General features: G+C 40.1%; 1 protein-coding gene and 1 long non-coding RNA gene across 3 annotated transcripts in view; both read left to right on the top strand.

Moving 5' to 3' along the window:
- myo15b (myosin XVB) overlaps positions 1-23608 on the top strand; it is a 130992-nt gene that overhangs the window by 13591 nt on the left and 93793 nt on the right. Inside the window, exons 12-13 of the mRNA XM_053414195.1 lie at positions 3407-3530; positions 3625-3720. Coding sequence (XP_053270170.1) covers positions 3407-3530; positions 3625-3720 — 220 coding nt within the window. The remainder of the gene's footprint in view (positions 1-3406; positions 3531-3624; positions 3721-23608) is intronic.
- Positions 20024-22479, top strand: LOC128427110 (uncharacterized). Of its 2 annotated transcripts, none has more exons than XR_008333321.1 (4): positions 20024-20098; positions 20507-20689; positions 21309-21395; positions 22152-22479. It is a non-coding gene; the product is annotated as an uncharacterized LOC128427110 (long non-coding RNA). The 2 variants fall into 2 exon arrangements; XR_008333320.1 differs by lacking the exon at positions 22152-22479 and adding an exon at positions 21523-22101.

Below are 23608 nucleotides of genomic sequence, written 5' to 3'. Positions count from 1 at the left end.
TATTTACAACTAGACGAGATGAACTCATCCGGAGTGCAACCCCACATAATCAAACACAGTTTTGCACAACTTGAAACTCAAACCAGTCTAAAGAATCTGCATCTCCAAATTTAGCAGCTCACCTCCTATGAACAATTTAAGAGGAAGTGGAAAACACTAAACAGAGACATATAAAAAAAAAGTAAAAGCTACCACAGCAGAATCACTCTCTCACTCTGAAGAGTTACAAGGTGCATGGGACAAGAGGTCCCATCGTATTAACGTCTGATTTGGATTGTGCAGAATGTTCAAAAAAAGTGATGATCCTCCTATGAATGCCAATATAAATCCCAAATATACAGCACAACTTCCAAGTCCATTGGCTACTATATTAAATAGCTGAAACCCAGCAAGTGCACTACTTGGAACAAAACTCATGACTGTATAAGAGAAAATGCCAAAATGGTGTTGTAAAAGATGATATTTCAAGAGGTCTTGGCGTTAAAGGCACCTGACTGTACCCCTTTAATAGACTTTGCTGCACCAACTTAGTGAATACAGTGCTCAAGACAAGGGAATGGATAAGAATCTGGCTTTGTTACTGCATTTACTTTGCGGTAATCTGTTTGTGGTGACTTGTTGGATTTCTCAAATAGCAAACAGGGAGAAGCCCATCTAGAGGAGGGAACAGCAATGTTTTGAAACAGTATTTTCTGACTATCAATTTAACTCTCACTTGTCCTCTAAGACATGACAAAATTTTGCCCACATGATTCTTCAAAAGACCTTGCAGTAAGGCATCATCAGGCGCCCTCCCTCTCTATATGCACTACAGAAATGGCAGTCAAAACTGGACACTCTTCTGAGGAAGCAGGGTCTGAAAATCTGACTTACCCTGATCCATGAACATATTATGGTTTTAACACGTTTGTGTGACAAAGTAGATTCTTCTTTCTGTAGTCTGGGCCTCAGGCAGTTGACGTACCACTGTGTATGGCCCAACTAATTTTGCTTGAAATGTTGGCCCCATAATTGTCAATAAAGCTAGTATTTGTTCAATCTCTCTAAACAGACATGTTTAAGAATTAAAAACCCTTTCGTCCTACCATGAGATTTATGCAGATATTGTTTTTCCTGGTTGACTAGCGATATAAGGCTTGTGTCAGAAAAATAATTCAGATTCAATCATAAATGGTCTATGCAAAGCACCTAATGAATATTCTCGATGAGAAGTGAAAGCAAAACTCTCTGGCAGACACTGAGGTGTTTGTTTGTAAGGTGGAGGTGAATAGAAATTTTATGGCACAGCAGTGATATCATTTATTAAGAAAATATAATGATACACTGCTCCTAATACTTTCAGTGAGAGTAAAGACAGAGCCTGAAATAACATTTTCAGGCAATACGATTTTGCATATTTTTAGTACCGGTACTTCATTAAAAAAGCACGCAATCAGAACGCACTCACTGTTCCGCACCCTGTCACGCTGCCTGCACGCATTGACTGCAATGGGCCGGACTGCCAAGTGTCAACGTGTTCGTTTATCCCAAATATAAAAAGAGCCAGACTGGTCTAATTAGAGTATTTATTAAGAAGCAATGAAAAGTTGAACAACATAGCTATGACCATTCATGCACAGCCTTGGCTAAATCAGTAGCACGGGGTAGTCAATAGTTGCGCCGAACATAAGGCGTTTGTAGCATTTATAACAGTAGGTAAAATTTGATTGGTTAAAATAATGAACGGGTGTCGCCGCAAATCAATTTGGTTCTCCCTTATTGGTGCCCAGGCGTAGATCCACACCTCTTGGCACTGGAACCATGAAGTGACTAGGAACCGCTCCCAGTCACGTTCCTCCTCTGATAGTTGCTGGACAAATCTCCCCACCATGACAATTCAATTTTGTGTTTCATAAACTAGCCTTGGCCCGGCTGATGCCTTGTGGGTCAGTGTTGTTGTTCATTGGAGTTAAGAATATTGTGTTCCTGCTTTATCGGCTGTATGCTCTGTTTGTGTAAACATTCGGATTGTCCAAACCAAAACAATGCCACTTTGTCTGTCCCCCAGAGCCTGGGGCAGCTGACTGAACTCTGTGTGATGTTGAATGAAGCTAAGGCAGATATGCTTTAATATAAAAAGTTAAGTATGAGAACAAGTTAAAGTACAGTATATTGTATGCCACGAATTAACAGACTCACAACAGACAGCGGCTCTTACCAGACCTTTTATCAAGACAGGTGTGAGACTGACCTGCGTTGTGACGCACACACATTTCTAGCTAACTTCAAGATTACCACTAAGCAGCAAAGGTTATGATAAATCATTTGTGTGAAGGCCATATATCTGGCCCAAACTCCTCTTTCCCCCACCCTCCTTTCACTTGTTTAGAGTACAGTTCCATAAACATCTTCACAGACACAGACAAGCTAAAATTTAAAATCCCAACAATATCCAAGATCACAGACATATAGAATCTAAATCAGCTGATTAGTCATCATCATGGGATAAAAATCTTTGTGATTGCTGAACACTCTTTTCCTCCTCATCCTTCCATTCGCCTGCGTCCATCAAGTAGCATTACGCAGGCTTTTCACCGCAGTATTTATTTATTTAAGCAAACAGGCCAATTACTTCACATATCAGTGGATCCTAACTTCCACTCTGGGATATTATTTGGAAATAGACGTGTGAAAGTGAATAGTTTATATATATTATATATGTGAGTGATCTCCAGTGTGCCCTGTGCACATGATGGCACAGTTAGTTCAGTGCAGCGATTTTACAAACACTTGTGTTTGAATAGATTTTTCACAAAAGCACAAAGAACTCTGTTGGTTTTAATGTTAATGATGAAATGGATCGATAATCTGGCTTCAATTCACCTCCTCATGTCTGCATCATCAATTTCCTCTCTCCAAAATGTTCGTACGCTTGGATCAGAGTTTGTGTGGAAATGCGCAAATTTTCCCGTCAAGTAGTTTTTTATAAATCCCAACGTTTGCGTGAGAAGTGGTGCGCGCACGTTTCAGGTTATAAATGAGTCCCCTGGCCATGATGAAATACATGTATTTCATTGCATGTTGTTCCGCTCCAGCTAGTGGCCACAGGAAGTGTTGCTAAATGTGCTATAAATTATGTCAACAGCTACATACTCCATACTGGAAATAACATCTCACTCTTTCACAGTGTCACAGTAGTTGCTGAAGTTCATCAATCAGCATCCTGCAACCACCCCAGGCCTGTTTAATGCTGGTTGCAGATTTATTTGGTTTTAATAATTTAAATGTTTGCTTGTGAATATCAATGACATCTTCAGGGTTATATATTCTGCCTTGAAATGATTGTGTATCAAATGTTTAACCTGTGAGTTTGTACTTTTAAAATTGAAAGGTGTATGTGCCTCCTCTCTCTTTCCCTCTCTTATAGAGATGCCATTGCCAAAGCCTTGTATTTGGTTTTGTTTGACTGGTTGTTGGAGCAGATCAATGACTGGCTGAGTCCCTCAAAGATGGACAGCACAGTAGGGGTTCTGGACATTTATGGATTTGAGGTCAGTATCCTGGACTGACATCTGGAGACGTAAAGTAAAGAATATCTTGTGGTGTTGGATGTAACATCACAAGAGAATCTCTGTTATTCTGTAGGACTTGAAAGTTAACAGCTTCGAGCAGCTTTGTATCAACTTTGCCAATGAGCAGCTGCAGCACTTTGTCAACAAGGCAGTGATCTCTCAGGAGCAGGTAAGTTGGATAAAGGCTATATGAATGATCATCTGACCCTCTGGGACCTTCTTAAATAAGGCAGACCTTGTAAATAGATTATTACTAAAAACACTAATGATGTAGATCAGTTAAGCTGCTCATAATATAACTGCTTTTGGGTTGAGAGTTTAAAAAAACATGAAGTTAATCTCCTTCTATTAATTGTTTACATCCTGGATAATTTTGTGATGCAACCTGACCAAAATCCATCTATTAACATTTACCATCCTGAATCCAGACATATAATAAAATATACATATACATATATATACCTTCATAACAACATTACTTTTAATGACTCACCGGCCAAAGCGATTATATACGACCTGGTTTATCAGGAGAAGATTCCTGGTGGGCTAGGCTGGTTGTTTGGCTGCAATGGCTGGTTACAGGGTCACTTAAGACCATAACTTTATAAATGAATAATCACACATCAGCATTTTGCAGTAGGCTCACTTAACTGGTAATCCAGATGTAAGCTGAAGGATGTGTGTGATGTGAGAAGTAAATAGAAATTAGAAAGTCAGGATTGAGAATAGAAACATAATAGGGTGAGCTGAAAACCAGAGTTAAAAAAGAAAAGCTTTGCAAGCTCAATTCGCACAAAAGCCAAACTAAGCAAATATCAAAAAAGAAGAAAAAGCTTGCTGCTTAGCAAAGGTACAAAACAAGTGCTAGAAGTTGATGGTGATGAGGTATGCATGCTAGTAACAGTCTCAAATAATATATGTGATACAAATATGTGCTTTGATAATGCAAAATTGTGCATTGCGAGTGTGAAACAGTGTGTAGTTTAGTGTAGTTTTGAAACCACAGCAGGTGGTGGTGAAGACGAGGCAGAACCAAGTACAATATCTCAACTATACAATTAACTCCAAAGTAGAGATGTAGATCTGCTTAATAATTGTCAGAACACTATTGCAGGCAGGGGACATTGTTGCAATTAGATGTTTTAAATGTTTATTTAGTGATGCAGAGACCACTGCACAACAGTACTGCTGAGTGAATCAAATGCACATAGAGCTGCTTTTGAGTGACCCCATTGTTACAGCCTTCCTAAACTAAATTGGCTTAACTGGAGATCTGTGTTATGTCATAATCTGCGGGGAGAACTTCTCTTCTGTTTGCAGGAATGATTGTGAGTGTGTATGTGTGTGTAAGAGGGTGTCTGCTCGTCTCTGTCGCTCTTCACAAACTAACAGATATCACATGTATTTAGGTAATAATTGATGGTATTTGATCATGAATCCGGAACCATTCCCTTTAACCCTGATGTCCTGGTTGTTCGTGTCAAGTTACGTCTCATTTTGTGTGTAGCTGGTTTGAACATGTGTCAAACTTTAGAGCGAATCAAATACTAATTAAATGTCAAGTACTGTACGTATCCTAATAACTTATGATTAGTTTAGATCTTTATTGTCAAAATGCAAAGTGAGCAAAGGTCAGTGGGGGAGTGAAGAGGAAGCAGGCTCCAACAGGTGACACTGACACAGTACAGGACGACCAGACATTTAATGTGCATCTGCTCTAGTTCTGAAGCAGCGGTGGTTGTAATTATGCAGCTGCAGGACATGGTCAAAAGAATCAACATAGCAGAAAACATGAATCGATTATGTTCTGACACTGCATGCAGTGTTCATTTTGGCAGCTATTTTTCAGTTAGTCATAGTGTTTAGACGAAAATGCATATTAGTTGTAGTCACATTTAGTCATTTTTATCCTTCTTAGTTTTTTTTTTTTTATACTGTATTTTTAAAGAAACAAAGATACATTGAAACATACATACATACATACATACATAAATGGAACAGAAAGTTGGTCACTTATAAATTTAAACTGATGGTACACTGATGGAAGTAAATGTCAATTTACACAGTAACAGATCAGGGATGATCCTGTGAGGTCACAAACACAATCCATTTTCCCAATACCGCAAAAATGTATCAAACCGTAGATTCAGCGAAAAAGTCATTCTCTCCATATTTTTTATATCAGTTACAATATCTGTCCAGTCAGTCTCTGTTGGGGGTTCGGCCTGTAGCCATTTTCTTGTTACAGCTTTCTTGCTGGCTGCTAACAATATCTTTAACAAATATTTGTCCTGCACCAATAGGTGAGCTGCGATGTTGCCCAAATAGACTGTAGAAAAGGAACAGTCAAATCCATCTCCAAAAACAGTCTGTATTACTTGTATTACCACCTGCCAGTATGGCTGAATGGCTGGGCAGCTCCAAAATATGTGGAAATGATCTGCCAGCTGTTCTCCACATTTCCTCCAACATTGACCCGTTCCTGCCTCACCTGTTTGTGCCCATTTTAATTTGGGGGTTATGAAATATCTAAATAGATTACGCCAACAGAAATCCCTCCAAAGGCCCTAGCTCAGGGGTTTCCAAACTACGGCCCGCGGGCCATCTGCGGCCCGCCATCCATTTTAAATTGGCCCGCCTAAAAAAAAAATATGTAAATTAAAAAAAAAAATTAAAAAAAATTAAAAACTTTTTTTATTTTTTTTTAAACTAACAATTTGGTAGCACTTAAATGGCACTTACTTATAACACTTTGTAGTTTTGCTCTATTTTTGAAGAAATTGTACTTTCTTGATTCTTGTTGTTCTGGGTTTGTACCCTCGGGTAGGGGAGAGCGGGGTAATATGAGAATTTTTTTACATTGGCTCCCCTCTAGGCGAGCTAAAATTATATATCAGTAAAATTTACACATTTCCCATTAATTCAGGATGTTTCCTAGCAATGGAAATTATCAGAATGTCTTCAGGACAAAGGGCAGTTAAAATATGATTGTTTTTTGTTTCTCACTTTACCCCAGCTTAGGGGTAAAGGGAGACAGACCAGAGAAATCAAGGGGGTAAAGTGATCCACTTACTTTTTCCACTTTAAAATTACCATAACAACACATAAATTAAGCACATTTATAATTATTTTGATTCATGTGATCTCTTGCACACCCTAGCTTACCTGCACATTGTTTCTCTGTCCAATTGGCAGGGACAGGGATATTGTTTTTCTTTGCGTATTCAAATGCCAGTTCACTGTAGCAAGGCCATGGAACTGGTCAGCTAGTTGTTTCAAGTGTTTGTCAAGCTCCTCCTCCATCTCATCTGTGAATATTCTCTTTGCCTCAGCTACTGCACCCCAGGATACTGATTTTACTTCCACTTTCTCTTTTTTCTTTATGAATCTTTTGAGGGTTGTCTTATCAATATTTCTATCCCTTCCAGCTTTTCTTAAGGACTTCTTTCCTTGCATGACCTCAGCGGCTGCACTCTCCATCTCTGGGAGGGGTGCTTGGCCCCAGGTTGTCTTCCTGGTGTAGTTTCTTGGCATGATGGCTTTTCTACAATGTTTATGGCATTCAAAATAAAACATATGTACTGTAATATAACACTAAAATATGTTTAAGACTAAACTTAACTTGTGCTACATGTCTCACTTTACCCCAGAGCATTTGTCTCACTTTACCCCACAGCCATCATTTTAGAAAAAACAACATCTCTTAGCAATTCAGGCTAATCTTCAGATAGCATCAATCACATGGTTTTATATGTTCGAAGTTCATCAACATGTATGATAAAAGTTTTTCTACCTGGATCAATTTTTTTGTACACAACAGTTGATTAAGTTCAAAGCAAGAAAATTTACTTTGTGAAAAAACATTCTAACCACAGCACCAGCACCAACTTCTCCTTCATGGCAAGGGTGGAATGGGAGGGGCTCGAAACATAATGATCACATGACCACAAATGTGTTCCGTTGCCTAGATACAGGGGGTGTCTCACATTACCCCGCTCTCCCCTACCCTTGAATGCACTGATTGTGAATCGCTTTGCATTCTCAGGGGCGGTTCTGGCTAATTGGAGGCCCTGGGCAAAGAACAATTTTGAGGCCCCCCCCCCCAAAAAAAAAAAATCTATTTTGACTATGTGCGTGTGTATGTGTGTGAGAGAGAGAGAGAAAGAGAAAGAGAGAGAAAGTGATTAAATAAGTGTGTGTGAAATGGAGACTTGTCTGTGTGAGTGTGTGTGAGAAAGGGAGACATGTGAGTGAGTGAGTTAGTGTTTGTGTCATACTAACCCAGGGGTAGTCAACCTTTACTATCGAAAGAGCCATTTTGCCCCCTCTTCCCCCAAATTAAATCTGCCTGGAGCCAAACAAATATTTGATAACACAGGTTATAAAGTTATATATATAATTATACAATATATATAAAAACTATAGTTTGTTGCATTTATTGAATTATAGAACGACAATAAAAAAACTGTTTAACTGGTATTTTAACCTGTTATAAAAAAGGAAAACACCAAACTCTTATGAAGAGGAGAACATAACACATGTGTAGGCCTACTTTGAATTAAATGAAACACAGATCGCTTGGTACTCTTCAGCAGATGCTGTGTGCTCGCTCTGGAAATGTCTTTCAACATGACATTTCTTATTGTTTGCTAATTCCTCGCCACATATCAAGCATACAGGTGTATGACAATGTATGGTGAATTGTCATACACCTGCATCGTTGCATCGTTGGCAGTGAAAGCAAATTAATCTGTCCACGCAGAATTAAACTCTCTATTTACCTCATCTTCCATCCAGTCTGCATCTGAGAGCTCTGGGCTGTCCTTGCCTTTCTTTTCACAAAACTCTTGAATCTCTGCTCTCAGGTCCCATACTGTTTTAAGCACTTTGTCCAGACTGAGCCATCTGACAGCTGTGTGGTAGCCTACGTCCCCATGTTCAGTCTCATGGTCCTCCAAAAGTGCAACAAACTGTCTGTGATTCAGCTCCTGCCCTGATACAGTTAACAAATTTAGTTACAACATCAGTAATGATTCATTTTTAGCACTGACTTACACAACACCTCCTGATGTATAATACACAGGGTTCATACACATTTTTAACCCATGGATTTCCATGACTTTTCCATGACTTTCAATATCTTTAAACCAACTTTCCATGACCAAACATTTTGTGAGATCTCACTGTATACATGCAAAAGAGACTACATTTAGTATTTAAGATAACAATGAGAATTTCAAAGCATATAAGTAAACCTTGAATTACACAAATGAGTGAGACAATAGTTTGATTGACGTCTGTTGTAACACATGGCATGTACTTTTCCATTTGTAGCCAAGCATGGTTAAATCTACACTTCCCTGGCGTAGTGCATTATCTCACCTGCTTCCCCACCGAACATTTCAATTAGTATGAGATAGTATGCCTACTTATATTTTGAGCGTATTTCTTTTAAAAGCATTTGAATTAATTAAAACTCAGCGTAAATGAACGACATGAAAATATGAATATAACAAATCTCCATGACTTCTCCAAAACTTTTGGGATTTTTTTCAAGCACTTTTCCAGGACTGGAAAATAAACATTTAACAATTCCATGACTTTTCCAGGTTTTTCATGACCGATGTCCTCGATCCTTCTCATTACGTATCGTCCGTGAGAGTCTCTCCGTGCTTTATCTCGTAGTGGCGGTTCAAATTGCAATCCTTAAAAACAGCGATCTTTTCTCCACAAACTAAGCACACGGCTTTCCCATTGACTTCAGTAAATAAATACTTAGCAGTCCATGTCTCGTTAAAAACTCTATCTTTCTTCTCTTAACGTGGGCTGACACTTTTGCGGACTTTAACAGCTAACTCACATCTCTTCTTAACTCCGTTCGCCAACACATCATCCGCTCGCGGCATTCAGGACGTACGTCAGGTAAATGTTAAAAAAAGGCACCTTCAAAATAAAAGAAATGTTGTTGTATTCTCTGCATGAATTTCACTTATTTACATGTGATTCCTAATATTCCGTTGACCTCACGCGGGCCGGTCACAGACAGCCAAAGGGCCGGATGCGGGCGAGTGTGTGCGCGTGTGTCCCCAGACATCACACACACACAGGCCCCGGGGCTCCGCCCTCTCACATTCGCTCAGAGACACAGAGTGAGATCAGAGCTCGTTCCTGTTAAGCAGCCGGTCAGTGACAAACAAGACACAGTGTTCAAAAACCAAGTTGAAAAGAAAGTACGATGAAGCCTGTCTTGCTATTGGGTTCATATTGAATGAAGGAGGACATGAGGAGTGATTTATTTGAAAAATAAAGAAAAAAATCATAAATACGACGAGGCCCCCTGGTGGCCGAGGCCCTGGGCAACTGCCCGACTTGCCCAATGGGACGCGCCGCGCCTGTGCATTCTAACCACAGCACCAGCACCAACTTCTCCTTCATGGCAAGGGTGGAATGGGAGGGGCTCGAAACATAATGATCACATGACCACAAATGTGTTCCGTTGCCTAGATACAGGGGGTGTCTCACATTACCCCGCTCTCCCCTACCCTTGAATGCACTGATTGTAAATCGCTTTGGATAAAAGCGTCAGCTAAATTAATTGACCTGCCAGGTGTACCCTCAGAACGCAGCCACGCCCCTCTGCCCTAAGCGACGCGATTGAGGTGCATTGTCAACAGTCCGCTCCAGGGCAGGGGGGCGTGGCGGCGTGAGTGGCCCAGACCTTCAAATTTTTTTCTGTATGTGGCCCTCGGGATGAAAAGTTTGGACACCCCTGCCCTAGCTGGTGGAAGTGGACTGCACAGAGCACATATTTGACCAGTCCTCCTCTGAAATGAGAAGTCCAGATTCTTTCTCCCATTTTAATCTAACCTTATCTGTTGAGTGTTTTCTACTGGATTGCAGACTTGAGTATAATTTTGAGATAAGTTTCCTGTTATCCATATTTTTATACATGTCAATAAATATGTCAATTAAATTGGCACCACATTTCTCTCTGGATTTAATCTCATTATTAAAATAGGTCCGGGTTTGTAAATACCTAAAAAAATCCAGCTTTTCTAATCCATACATCTCTGACATTTTCTGAAAACTATCCAGTTCTCCCTTTGATGAAATTGAACAGTAAGAAGTAATGCCCATTCTATGCCAATACCTAAACCTCCCATCAATCCCCGCCGGCTTAAAGTCCGGATCAAAAGCGACATATCTCAACAGTCTAGACCGTCTTTCAAGTAGTGGTGATCTACATTCCTTAAACCAGATTCTAAGAGGAACTTTAGTCCATTGATTTAAACTTTTAACATGCTGCTCATACAAGATTCTGTTACCTAATATGGATTGTAGCGGTATATCTAGCTGTGAAGTTTCCAAATCTTTCCATTTTGCTGTGTACACTGGGTTACAGCAGCATGCTAGTGGTCTTAATTGTGCCGCCTTGTAGTAGTCTGTTAAACATGGTAATGATCTACCCCCTTTTTCTTTAGAAAGTTGTAGTGTTTTAAATTGAATTCTTGGTCTTCTACCCCCCCATATGAATCTTGATATCCACTTATCCCATTCATTAAATTGTTGCAGTGGTACTACAGCCGGCAAGGATTGGAAGAGGTACAAGAGTCGGGGGAGTACATTCATTTGTATCGTTTCTATTCTATTATGCATATCTAAGGGCAGTTGAGACCACCTGTCGATATCTGCCTTGATGTTTTTACTTATGGGGCCATAATTGCTATCATATATTTTGGAAATGTCTTTAGTTATTTGAACTCCCAGATACTTAATATCTGATGAGGTCCATTTGAAACCAAATCTATTTAGCATGTCTTTCTGAGGGGTGTAGTTATAACTTAGCGTTTGCGTTTTTTGCACATTTAATTTATATCCAGAGTAAGTTCCAAAATTTTTTAGCGAGGACATCAGTCTGGGAATGCTGACCTCTGGTGTCGTAACAAAGAGCAAAACATCATCTGCATATAGACAAATCTTCTGCTCTGAACCTCTAATCATGACTCCTCTTATCACCTCATCATCCCTGATTAATTGTGCCAGGGGCTCTATAAATAAAGCAAAGAGGGTGGGGCTGAGGGGGCAGCCTTGGCGGCAGCCTCTCTCCAAGTTGACAACCTGAGAGAGGTGTCCATTAAACTTTATTCTGGAGTTTGGTTAGGAGTATAGAGTTCTGATACAGTTAATAAAATCATCCTTAAAGCCAAATCTTCTCAACACCAAGTACAGATAGCTCCAACTAACCGAATCGAACGCCTTTTCCGCATCTAAGCTAATCACTGTGGCTTCAATATTCCCCTCATTCACATGATCGATAACGTGTAGCACCCGCCTAATACTGTCTTGTGTCTGTCTTTCACGCACAAAGCTAGTTTGGTCTGGATCCACTAGTTCTACTATTATATGCTCCAACCTTTTTACTAATATTGACGCATACAACTTGTAGTCTATATTGAGTACAGAAATTGGTCTATATGCGCCACATTCTTTTCTGTCCTTTCCTTCCTTAGGAATAACCGAAATGATTGCTTCCCTCCATGTACCTGGTGGTTCACCTTTTTTAAGTGTATAGTTAAAGCATTCAAAAAGCATAGGCACTATTTGATCCTTAAAGGCCTTTTACCACTCGGCTGGGAAGCCGTCCGTACCCGGTGCTTTATTAGCTTTTAATCTAGAGATTGCTTTCCCTATTTCCTCCATTGTAATTTCTGCCATCAGGGCTTTATTCTGTTCTTCACCTATAGAGGGTAGATCCAATGACTCCAAAAAATAATTTATTTCCTGAGGGCTAGTTGTATTTGGTTCCTTATATAAGTCTCTATAGTAATTTTTAAAAATATGTTCAATGTCCTCTAACTTATGGCAGACTTTTTTAGTTTGAGGGTCCCTGATTTCATATATGGAGCTGTCCGCTTGTTGTTTCCTCAACCTCCATCCCAGAAGCTTCAGGGCCCTTGGTCCATTTTCATAATATCTCTGCTTTGCAAATTTGGCTTTTTTCTCTAATTCTAACTCATATAGTTGGTTTATTTCTTTTCTGACATTTCTTATTTGATCTAGAATATAGGGTTCCTTACTTTCAATGTGTTCCCTCTCTAAAACTTTAAGATTCTCTTCTAAATCAGACAGTTTTTTTATATCTTTCCTTTTTTCTATTTGAGGTCAGTGCTATAAGCCTTCCTCTGATCACTGCTTTTGCTGCATCCCACAAAACACTTGGCGATACTTCTCCATTATTGTTATTGTCCATATAATCTTTAAGTTCCTTCTGCACATATTCCTTGCATGTCCTGTCATTCAAGATGCTTGTATTAAGTCGCCAAAGCATGTTTTTCTTTTTATTATCCAAATGCATAGTTAAATAAACAGCTGAGTGGTCAGATATGTCTCTGACCCCTATCCTACAATCCTTAAGTCTGTGTCTGTCTGAGTTGTAAGTAAAAAAATAGTCAATTCTTGAGTATACCCTTTTACTTGCTGAATAGAATGTAAATTGTTTTTCTTTTGGGTGGAAGTCCCTCCATACGTCGATCAGTCCCAGCTCCATCAGCTTTTTTTCTGTTATCCTGGCATTAGGAGTTAGCCTCTTACGTGTGTTAGAGGAGTCATGCTTAGGTTGTAACTGAATGTTCCAATCTCCTCCACATATCAAAACACCAGAGGCCTCAGACGCTATCAGATCAAAAATGTCCCTAATACAATAATTGTCCTGCCCTGGTGGAATATACACATTAACTAATGTGACTTCTTTCTGGTCAAGATATCCTTTAACAAAGACATATCGACCCTCACTGTAGCAAAATTTAGAAACCAGTTTGAAATTTACTCTGTTAGAAATCAGTATCGCCACTCCTCTCCTTTTCCCTTTCTTATAAGACGAATGAAAAGTATTTTTAAACCCTAGTTTTTTTAACTTTTCATGTTCCGTGTCGTTAAGATGGGTCTCCTGCCAAAACATTACATGCAGCTTTTCCTTTTTCATCTTTGCAATTACCTTACTCCTCTTAATTGGATTGTGTAAACCATTTAAATTTAGGGTAATTACCCTATATTCCTGACATTGCATTTAAACCCACAGTTAACATAAGAGTTATGTACCATTAGTGACCAAACTTGAACTATTCTTGAACCATAAAATGAACTCAACAAGTGAATACAAAACAAAACAAAATACAAAACTCAGGTAAACCTCCATTTGGAAGTAGAAAACCACTTCTTTTGTGGGGGGAGTAGTCTAGTTAACCCCCAGGTCCCCCTTCAGTGCAAACTATAATACCCCTACTTAATGAGTGTATTTTGTGCACTTTGTGTGTTACCAGATACCTTACCCATATTCGGTCAACTATATTCACTCTATAAGCTAAGGGCGAGCCAATGTAATTCAAATAAAAAAATAATAAAATGATCTTATATTGTTTATAGGAAAAATTAATTCCTCTTAGTAGGGTGAATGAGGTTGAAAGGGAAGCAACAAACAGCCCCCACGCAAGCACATCAAGGGCATACAGTTCCATCCCTTACAACAAATGTCATTAATAAATGTCCTTAACTGGGCAGTAATCTTGCTTACCCGATTCTTTGCCGTTTAATATGAATAGACGTGTGCCAGTTCGTTACCTCCCGTTCCCCCTGTCTCTCTATCTTGGCCGCTGGAAACCTCGCAGCTTCTCCTTAATCCGCTCTTGGCGTGTCTGTCGGCTGGGTGTAGTCCCTGCTCGCTGCCAGGCCCTCCTCATCCTCTCCGGGATTCTAAACTCATCAGCCGGCTTCTCCAACTCGACGGGGATTCCCCTGGTCTTTAAGTCCCGTGCCGCATCTGCCGCGCTCCCGTAGGTTATCGGCCCACCGTCGAAGAAGACTCGTAGCTTGGCTAGCGGTGGTGTTTGGAAATCGTATTCCTTTTTCACGTAGAATTTTCCTTATTTGCACATACTCCTTCCTTTTTGCCAAAGTTTCAGCGGGGTAGTCGTGGTCGAAGTAGATCCGCCTGTCGCTGTGGTAGATCTCCTTCTTCTTCCATGCAGAGTGTAACACCAGTTCTTTAGTTTTAAACTCCTGGAAGTATGCAATCACTGACCTGGGCTGCGCATCATTGGGTGGCCTGGGGCCGAGCGCCCTGTGGCATCGCTGTATACCAAGTTCAGCTTCGGCGAGGGGCTCCAACTCTTTTTTAATGAAGTTATCAATAAATTGCTGAATGTTGTTTCCCTCGGTCCCCTCCAGGATGCCATAAATGCGAACGTTGTTACGCCTCGAGCGAGCTTCCAGGTCCGTAAGCTTCATCTGTAAACGTTCCTGAGTTTGTAGTGACCTGCTCAGCACCTCCATAAAGTCAGCGTTACTCTCCTCCAGGTCGGCTACACGCGTCTCCGCTTCACCCACTCTGTCAGTCGTGGCCTTGAGGTCGGCTACCACGTCGCCCAGCTTCCGTTTAATCTCCTCTCGTATGTCAGCTAGCTCCTTTTTCAAATCTTCTCTGATTCCGTTTCGAAAGTTGCCCAATTCGGATTTCATCTCCGTGACCATATCTCTTATATCTTCACGTGTGGTGGCGACGCTACCCTCCATGTCCTCCGCAGCTAGCGCTAGCTCGGTGTTTTGGCTGCGTCCGCCATGACACTCACGATGTTCGTCCATGGTGGCCCCTTCAGTCGCCGTTTTACCAGTTTTATCCACTTTCCCGCATGGCTTTCCCTTGCTCTTCTTGTGTTTATCCCCGTCCATCATTATTGAGCATAAATTTTAAAAGTCATTCGTATTTAAATTGGGGAATAAACTCCGACCGACCAGGAGGTGTTGTTTATGCGGCCGTGCGCGCCAGTGTCAACGCCGGAAGTCCTATCCTTCTTAGTTTTAGTCTAGTTTTCGTCGACAAAAACTCGGAACATTTTAGTCTAGTTTAAGTCACATTTAATAGCCACATTAAACTCCTTTCTTCCCTTCTCAGGCCCAGGGACCCCTGTGTTGTGTCTCCAACTGTATAATAGTCTAGCTTGCAGTACTTAGGTTGTCCATTAGATATCCCTCCTAGCCTAGGTCTATGACAGGGGTCGGCAACCTTTACTATCAAAAGGGCCATTTTGCCCCCTCTTCCCCCAAATAAAATTTGTCTGGAGCCACAAAACATATTCAATAAAAGAGCTTATAAAGTTTTATATAAAATTATACTAAACTAAACTAGAGTTTGTTGCGTTTATGAAATTATAGAACGACAATAAAGAAAACTGTTGACATTTTTATTGCTATTGCTATTATTGGGTCCGTGACGTCACCCGTTGGTTTCTGCAGAGTGAGAATGAGGCTAGTAGGAGAGGGTTCCCCCGGCACCATCTTGCCGGTGCTGACTCCTCCTACTTCCTGGCTAACCAATCAATGGGCAAGGAAGAGGAGCGCGAGTGTCGACTCACAGCTGTGCGACGGCAGAAGAGCTATAGATGCCTGGTTAGCTTAGGCTACGGCTAACCGGCTACCGGCGACCTGCTAGTCGCCGGTGCTAACAGGCTGGCGCTGTGCAACAGCTGCTACCGGATGGTCGTGATCCTTACCATGAACTAGAGGTAAGTAACCTTGAAACTATACAACAAAACCTATTGCTTTATCTATCATCATAATCATATGCTAAAATGCCTCAAGTGTTTTTTAATATGTAATTGTTATAAAAGTTACCGTTTATTTAACACATCTAATGAACAGATTGAAGCAAGTTGACTACAGAGTTGTGTGTTTGGTTGTGACTTGATTTTTTTATTTTAATAAGTTAATATCAATAAGCTTCATGTGTAAGTTGCATGTCATAGTAACTATGTTTAACAAATATTCTGATACAGGCTGGTATATCCACCATTACTATTGCACCTCGTTTATTTCGCCTGTTATGGAATTTTAGAGTGAATAAGACAGTTCAGACAGTTCTCATGTGAATTATTTAATTATGTTTTCACACTGAGGGAAGTGGAGAGACTTGATGTGGACTGTTATCAACATCTCTGTTGGAGATTATCACCTTGAATATAACAGATGAGGTAGAAAGACATTTAATCAATTTGTAAAATGTTTTATTTATTTCAGTACTTTTATCCAAAGCAACTTAAAATATGTGCATTTAACCATGAGGGTACAAACCCAGAGCCCAGTACATCGGTTCTGTTGGACATCTGTGGTGCTTCAAAATATTCTTTAATAGTGAGTTTCTTCTTTTCGTTAGATGAAGCACTGCAGCACCTGATGTCCTCAGCAGCAACATGGTGGAGATCGGCAGCTTCAGGCTGGTCAACATGAGGACGACCTGCACAACACTTCCTCCCTTAACTAAAGACGGCCTGCAACTGTTTAGAGTTGGCAGTCATTGCTAAGTGTCATGGATACTAGAGTTAATTTCTTTAGTCATTATGGTTGGTTAAAAAGTTGACACTTATTAGAACAATGTTTATCTTTTGCTTTCTGATTTGATACACTTTAGATAAGAACCCGGTGTTTTATTTTTCTTCTTTGCCATAAGAGACAGAACATGGTCATCACAGCTGTGTCCTTCAGGCTTGTCCGTCCCTAATAAAATGATAGGAAACATAAAAGCATGGCATTATTGTAGAGGAATTGTTACTTATGAACAAAGTTTGTATCCATATTTTCTGTGGATATTCAACTATGTACTTGAATATACTTTTGGATTAAACTGTGCATTACCAAGACAATGAATCTACAGTATGGAGCTATTTCACATGAAAAGTATTGCATATATTATTTAATCCATTATGTATTATGTGCAATACTTTCCTTTGATTGTTTGTAAGTAATGAAATCAGGTCTGTACCTGGAGTCAGTGTTGAAGTGATGAATCTCAGTGTTCAGTCTGGTTGGATTCCAGTTGTGTCTCATGGTGGACATCCTAGAGGAACATTCAACGAAAAAGCTGACATGTAAAGTCATACATGTGCCAGGTTAACTCCTTAACAGGCTTTTACATGGTAAAAATAAAAGTGTATTACTTCAAAGTTCATCAGATCATAATCATTTCAGCTTAGGAAATATGTGGTGAACATCAGCCTCAGGTTCTCTATGAGACTGTCTATTCTAGTAAAGTAACACTTTCTATAATTTATTTATATTTAACACAATAATTCAGTGAAGACTGGCTGAGATTAACGATGTAAAAACTGAAGGTAGCAGACAAGTTTAGTTTTCACTGTAACACGTTACAACACATTGACTTAATGCTACTTTAAACAGCTGCTATTACAATGCAGATATGACTTTAAATACTCAAGTTTCAGTTGACCACAGTAAATCTGTTTCTGCAGAATAATAATCTGTGTAACGTAGTCAACGTCAAATGGTTTGGCGAGTGAAACAACTTTACAAAACATTAGATATCTTACGTGGCGGAGCTTATTCTCCGAACACACATAGTCTCCTGTCTCAGTTTAAAAGATTCATCATCAAACTCTAACACTTTTCTCAGCTGGGCGACCGGCTCATGTCGGGGTGTGTCGGTAATAACTCCTGTTCGCATCGCCATTACTGCTTGTATCTTGCCTCCGGGCTAGCGGAGCTAAGCTAACAAGCCAGTTACAGAGACACCGATACCTGCGAATCACTTCTAACTAGGGTTGCAAAATTCCAGGAATATTCAAAGTTGGAAACTTGCCATGGGAATATACGGGAATAAACGGGAATAAACGGGAATAAACTGGAAATGTTGTGGGTAATTTATACTAACTGTATTTACCTTTTCATATAAAGACATAAATATGAACATTTTGTTTTGTCATAGGCTGATTTGAGCCCTGAGGAAACTTTGGGCACTTGACTACATGCTTCTCCATCTTGTGTCCTTCTTAAACTAGGTCTTTGCACAGTATTTGCAAATTAGAATCAGAATCAGGTTTATTGGCCAAGTAAGTTTGCACAAACAGGGAATTTGACTCGGTAAAGTGGCTCTCAGTGTGCTTACACAGAATACACATCACAAAACAAAACAAAACAAAACAATACAAACAGTCCGAACAGTGTGATGGTCTAAGAAAAGAAGTGCAGGTGTGCGTATTATAATTATACAGTGAGGTTGAAATAAGTAAATATAATTAAACATAATTACAATATATATTATATATAATATAATATAATTTCGGGAGTAACTGGTTATTATAAAGATCCAGAGTTATTGCGCAGTGCCACAGTGGGTTGGCTGTTCAGAAGTGAGACGGCGAGGGGGAAGAAACGGTTTTTGTGTCTGGAGGTTTTGGTGAACAGAGATCTGTAGCGCCTACCAGAGGGGATGAGTTTCAAAAGGTTGTGTCCAGGGTGACACAACCTTGTTGTTCAAAACCTTTCCTTCTACATTGACAGTGAAATGTCTCCACACATGAGATTGTGTGGCATTGTTCTGTAGAATAAGATGAGAAAAAAGCTTATAAGAAAGCACTAATGCAATGCCTGAGATATAAATAGTTAGAGATATGACTAGTCCTGCACACTACAGCAGGCCTCGATAGCCCTGCTGTAGTGTGCAGGATGCTGGGAATTATCTGCGCATGTGATGGAGAAACGCACAGCGGAGGGTTGAAAATTCAACCTGCAGCGTGTGCTGCATTCGATAAATCTTTAAAATAGAGTATTGAATGATTTTTTTTTTGCTCAGCAATTTGCGTATTTTTTTTTTCCAAATTCCCAAAATTCCCGAGCTTAACTTCCTATGGAAAGTTTCAGGAAAGTTTCCGGAAATTGTCCACCCCTTTGCAACCCTACTTCTAACACAACTAAATAAGATTCTAAACTTGACTTACCACAGAAACGGGATGAGACGTCTTTAACTTGCAACCCAGTCTCATCAGAAAACGTTCAATGGCAACGTTGGTCCACTTGGAACGACGTTACCATCTCACAATCTGGCCTCTCAGATTGTGAGATGGTAACATTTAGTCCTCCCATTGTTTTGCATTGGCGTGTTCTCACGTCACGTGACTCTCAAGCTCCCGTCTGCGGAGAGGAAAACATGGCGGAGATTCCCTGTTTTTTCAGATAAAAATATAATTTTGTAACTTAGTTTGGGCATAAAAATACATTCTGACACCATTTCTAGCGAGAAATGTGCTCTTTGCTTCCACAGTCTTCAGCCAGTTCGTGCTTATGATAAATATTTTAATAGTTATCACGCATGTTTTTATCGTTGCTATGACGGTTGCCATGCCACCATGGCGCAGCGTGGTGTTTAAATCACAGTCCCTGCGTGGTGTCCTTCAGTGATCGTGAATGTTATTCATGTTATATAATAGTAATATTTGAGGCTAGATTACATCTCTAATGAGAAGGAACCTGCGAGTCTGTTCATACCGAGGCCGGCCCGAGTGCGCGACCGGCCCGAGTGCGCGACCGGCCCGAGGAGTGCGCGACCGGCCCGAGTGCGCGACCGGCCCGGACCGAGTGCGCGAGCGGACATGACGTGTGGCTGTCGTAAAAACCCTATTTGTAAACAACCAGTCCTTTAACTCGGGGCTGCGTTACAAACACGGAGCGCTTGGAAGACCACGATGTCATCTTCCTTCTGTCAGGTAAGTAGTTTATTGTTTTTAAAGATCGTTACGATCTAGGTTTACAGTCCGAGTGCGGAGAGAGTCCGTCAATCCACACTATGGACGCTGTTCATCAGCTAATACGCCATTGTTAGCCACATGCTTCAGGCCACGGTAGCCTGTGCTACCTGGGAGGTGAATACATGGTTGTTGAAAGCAGTTCAAGACGCTTAGCTCATCATTGAGGGACGCTACAATATAAATATAAACATGAATTTGATTTATGAATGCTTTAGATTAATAAGGAGTGTATTTGTCTACCATTACTCCACAATATCAGGTCAATTTGGTTTAATGTATAGTATGCACTATGACAATAATGTTTCCATGTTATGGAGTTGCGATTCATTTTATAAAACAATTGCTATGTTCTGTTTTTTAATCAAGGAGGATCAAAGTGAAGCTACAGGAGTTTCATTAACGTCAACAACTTGGACCGAACAGTTTGTTTTGCTTGATGAAGAGCAGGAAGGGCAGCCTGGAGAGAAAGAGAAGCCGGGTTGAGCCCACTAACATCATCCACGTACCACGAGGAAGATGAGGGAGAGAAATGATCCTACCATTAAAGAGGTACTTTTAAGTTACATACCAGAAAAAACATTTTATATAATTTGCCAAATATACATTTTTATTAAATCCCCAAAGTACACTTGCTGAAATACAAGTTAATATCACACTGAAAGAATTTTGATCAATCATGCTTCCCTGCTGTGATTGTTTAACTAGGAAAACAACTTTTTCCACAGGAAGGCAAGTAAATTTAAGGAATACATGTGCAAAGTTTTCCTCTGTTATGTATAATGATGACCCCCATCAAACATAATGTTAGCAATATTTACACCTTTTAATTTATACTGTTTATTTCTGTCTACATGTGTGAATTTGCCTTCATTAGTTTCAGAAAAGAGCGATGATGTATCGGTCAGTGGGCGGCAGCACGAGACTCCGCAAACTAGTCTGTAAGCAAAGCAGACGAAGGCATCGAGGTTGCGGCCTGCCATCATTGTTATTTTGCTTAAGGGACTGAATATGTTTCATGTAGAAATATTAGCATTTCCCTTATATCTACCAAAACTGCTTGTTTCACAGACTGCAGTTCTGTTTTGATCCGATGTGGTGTGCAAATACAACCGTATCTGCAATGGGTTGTGGGGCATTAACATTTGTAACTCTAATTTTGTTTTGACAGACTGTGAAAAGAACGTTGAGAACATCACCACTCTACAGGAAGACACAGTCCAGTAATGGGTGTCAGAAGTTCAGTAGTGAACGACAGGTACTGTGGGAAAATGTGTGTCATTGTTGTACAATGTCCTTTGACTCTGTTTAAACAAGGTCAACACAAAAAGGTTTGATTGTAAACTGATATCGGTACGAATTCATGTTATTCTCCTCGTCAAAAGAAACAAACAATCAAAATTACCTGCAGAACACCCTTGATGGACGCTTCAGCTGCATCGTCAGACTGGCCAGACAGCAAGATGCCAACTTTAATGCCAATTTATTTGTGTAACATTCTGTGACCAAATGTATAGATAACTTTTTGTAGATTGTAAAAATAGATAACCCATTTATTACAAAAAAACTACACTAGAATTACCACACTGCGTTGTATGACTCCGCTAACCAGAGCAGTGTCCGTCTACATATTTCTACATATTTTCTCTCATATAAATGACACTGTATCTCTTGACAACTGAAACCATAAGATGAGGTCAGTGTGGCCTTGACCTTTTTACTTTAAGACAAATACAAAGTTAGACAATCCGAAAACATGCAGTTATGCCTCCGGCGACTCGCTATTGCAGAGGCATTAAAACCGTAGTGTAGTAGATTGGATTTTATTGGTGTTACATTGGACATCTTGTATGGGTACACCAAAAAATATATTTGGTTTCACATTCTAGATGGCAATAAGCAGAGTCATCAACTCAGGAAAAATATTTCTGTAGAAAAGAAAGCCTTGTATGTATGTATACATACACACAAATGCACAATTGAGACGTTTTTGTCTTTTATCATATATTCTCAGGCAGTACTGATGCATTTACTGAGAGGGGACGTGAGGGCCTACTCTGCGTGCTCAGAGTTCAAGCCCAGCAGGCTGCAGCGGTCCTGACATATTCTGGAACAGCAGCACAGTCTTTAGATGACTCCTCTGAAGATGAAAACATGGCGAGGTACTTCTCCACTGATGAAGAACTGTGAGGGCTGTGATTAGCTACACTCTCTTGCTACAATGCTACTCATGCTACTCCCTGGCAGCCTTAGGAAGGCATTAGCTTGCTGTGTGGTAGCTGTTAGCTTCAGCATTTTTAGTTTTTAGTGGCCTGTCTGACGTTTATGTTTTTAAAAAAAAATCAGAGGGAACCATCTTCATAATTTAACACTATGGTTTGTAGAGATGAGCCGGATACTCGGCTGAAACGAGTATCCGGTACGGATAAAGCACTTTTGCCGAGCACGAGTATTATACGAGTAATACGAGTCAATATCTGTGCTCGGACTGAATGAAAATCCTCACACAGCGTCACAGCGCTCCTCCCCTTCACACACCGCTCTGCTCACTCACTCACAGAACAGCTCTCTGTCTCTCAGTCACTCAGGTTCGCGGGTCTTTTCCGTTAACGTTTAGGGTTTCTTCAGCTTGAAGTTTGTTTTTATTTCAGTTTGTACTTACTTATTAACCAGTAGAGTTCTGTTAAACGTGGGTTCGTTCAGACGTGGTGCTGGTAGAAAGCGACTCGCGTTGCGTCTCTGCCTGTCGGAGATTTTTTTTTTTTTTTTTACTTCACGCATTGAGTGTCGGACTACTCTCTAGCGTCTGGCTACTCTCTCTCTCTCTCTCTCCCTCTCTCTGCCGGTCGTTGGAGTTTTTTTTTTTTTTTTTAAACCGTCAGTTGGCTCTAACCAGTTTTATTTTACTTCACGCACTGAGTGTCTGACACTTTCTAGGTAGTAGTGGTATAAAAAATATTACAAATTAAGCTACACACACACACACACACACACACACACACACACACACACACACACACACACCTCGTGTGGAAATAAATGTAAATAAAATTAAAATAAAAAAATCATAAAAAAAATTTCAAAGTTAAAAAATAAAGTTATGTTGAGTATGAAAACACTTGTTATTACATTTCACTTCATAATTGCAACAGCATGTGTTGTATTCATTGTTGCAAAACTTGTTCTGTAAATAGTTCGTTTGCTATTGTAATCAAAATCATTGATCTGAAGCTCAATGCTGATACTGTCCTGTAATAGTTTTCTAATCGGCAATAAATATAACAATTTCTGATCAACCCATATCAATTGCATGCTTAAAATAACATACTGGTTAAAGCCCCGCCCGTATCAAGACAACCCGGCCTACTTCCGGGTTAAATCCAGCCCACGTCCGGGTTAAATCACACCCACTTCCGGGTTAGGCCCCGCCCACTCCGAGTACGGCTACGGATACAGATAATTCATATGGTT

This window comes from Pleuronectes platessa, chromosome 21 (genome assembly GCF_947347685.1).
Source record: "Pleuronectes platessa chromosome 21, fPlePla1.1, whole genome shotgun sequence".
In the NCBI taxonomy this organism is placed as follows: Eukaryota; Metazoa; Chordata; class Actinopteri; order Pleuronectiformes; family Pleuronectidae; genus Pleuronectes; species Pleuronectes platessa.
This window is presented reverse-complemented; position numbering and strand designations above follow the sequence as displayed.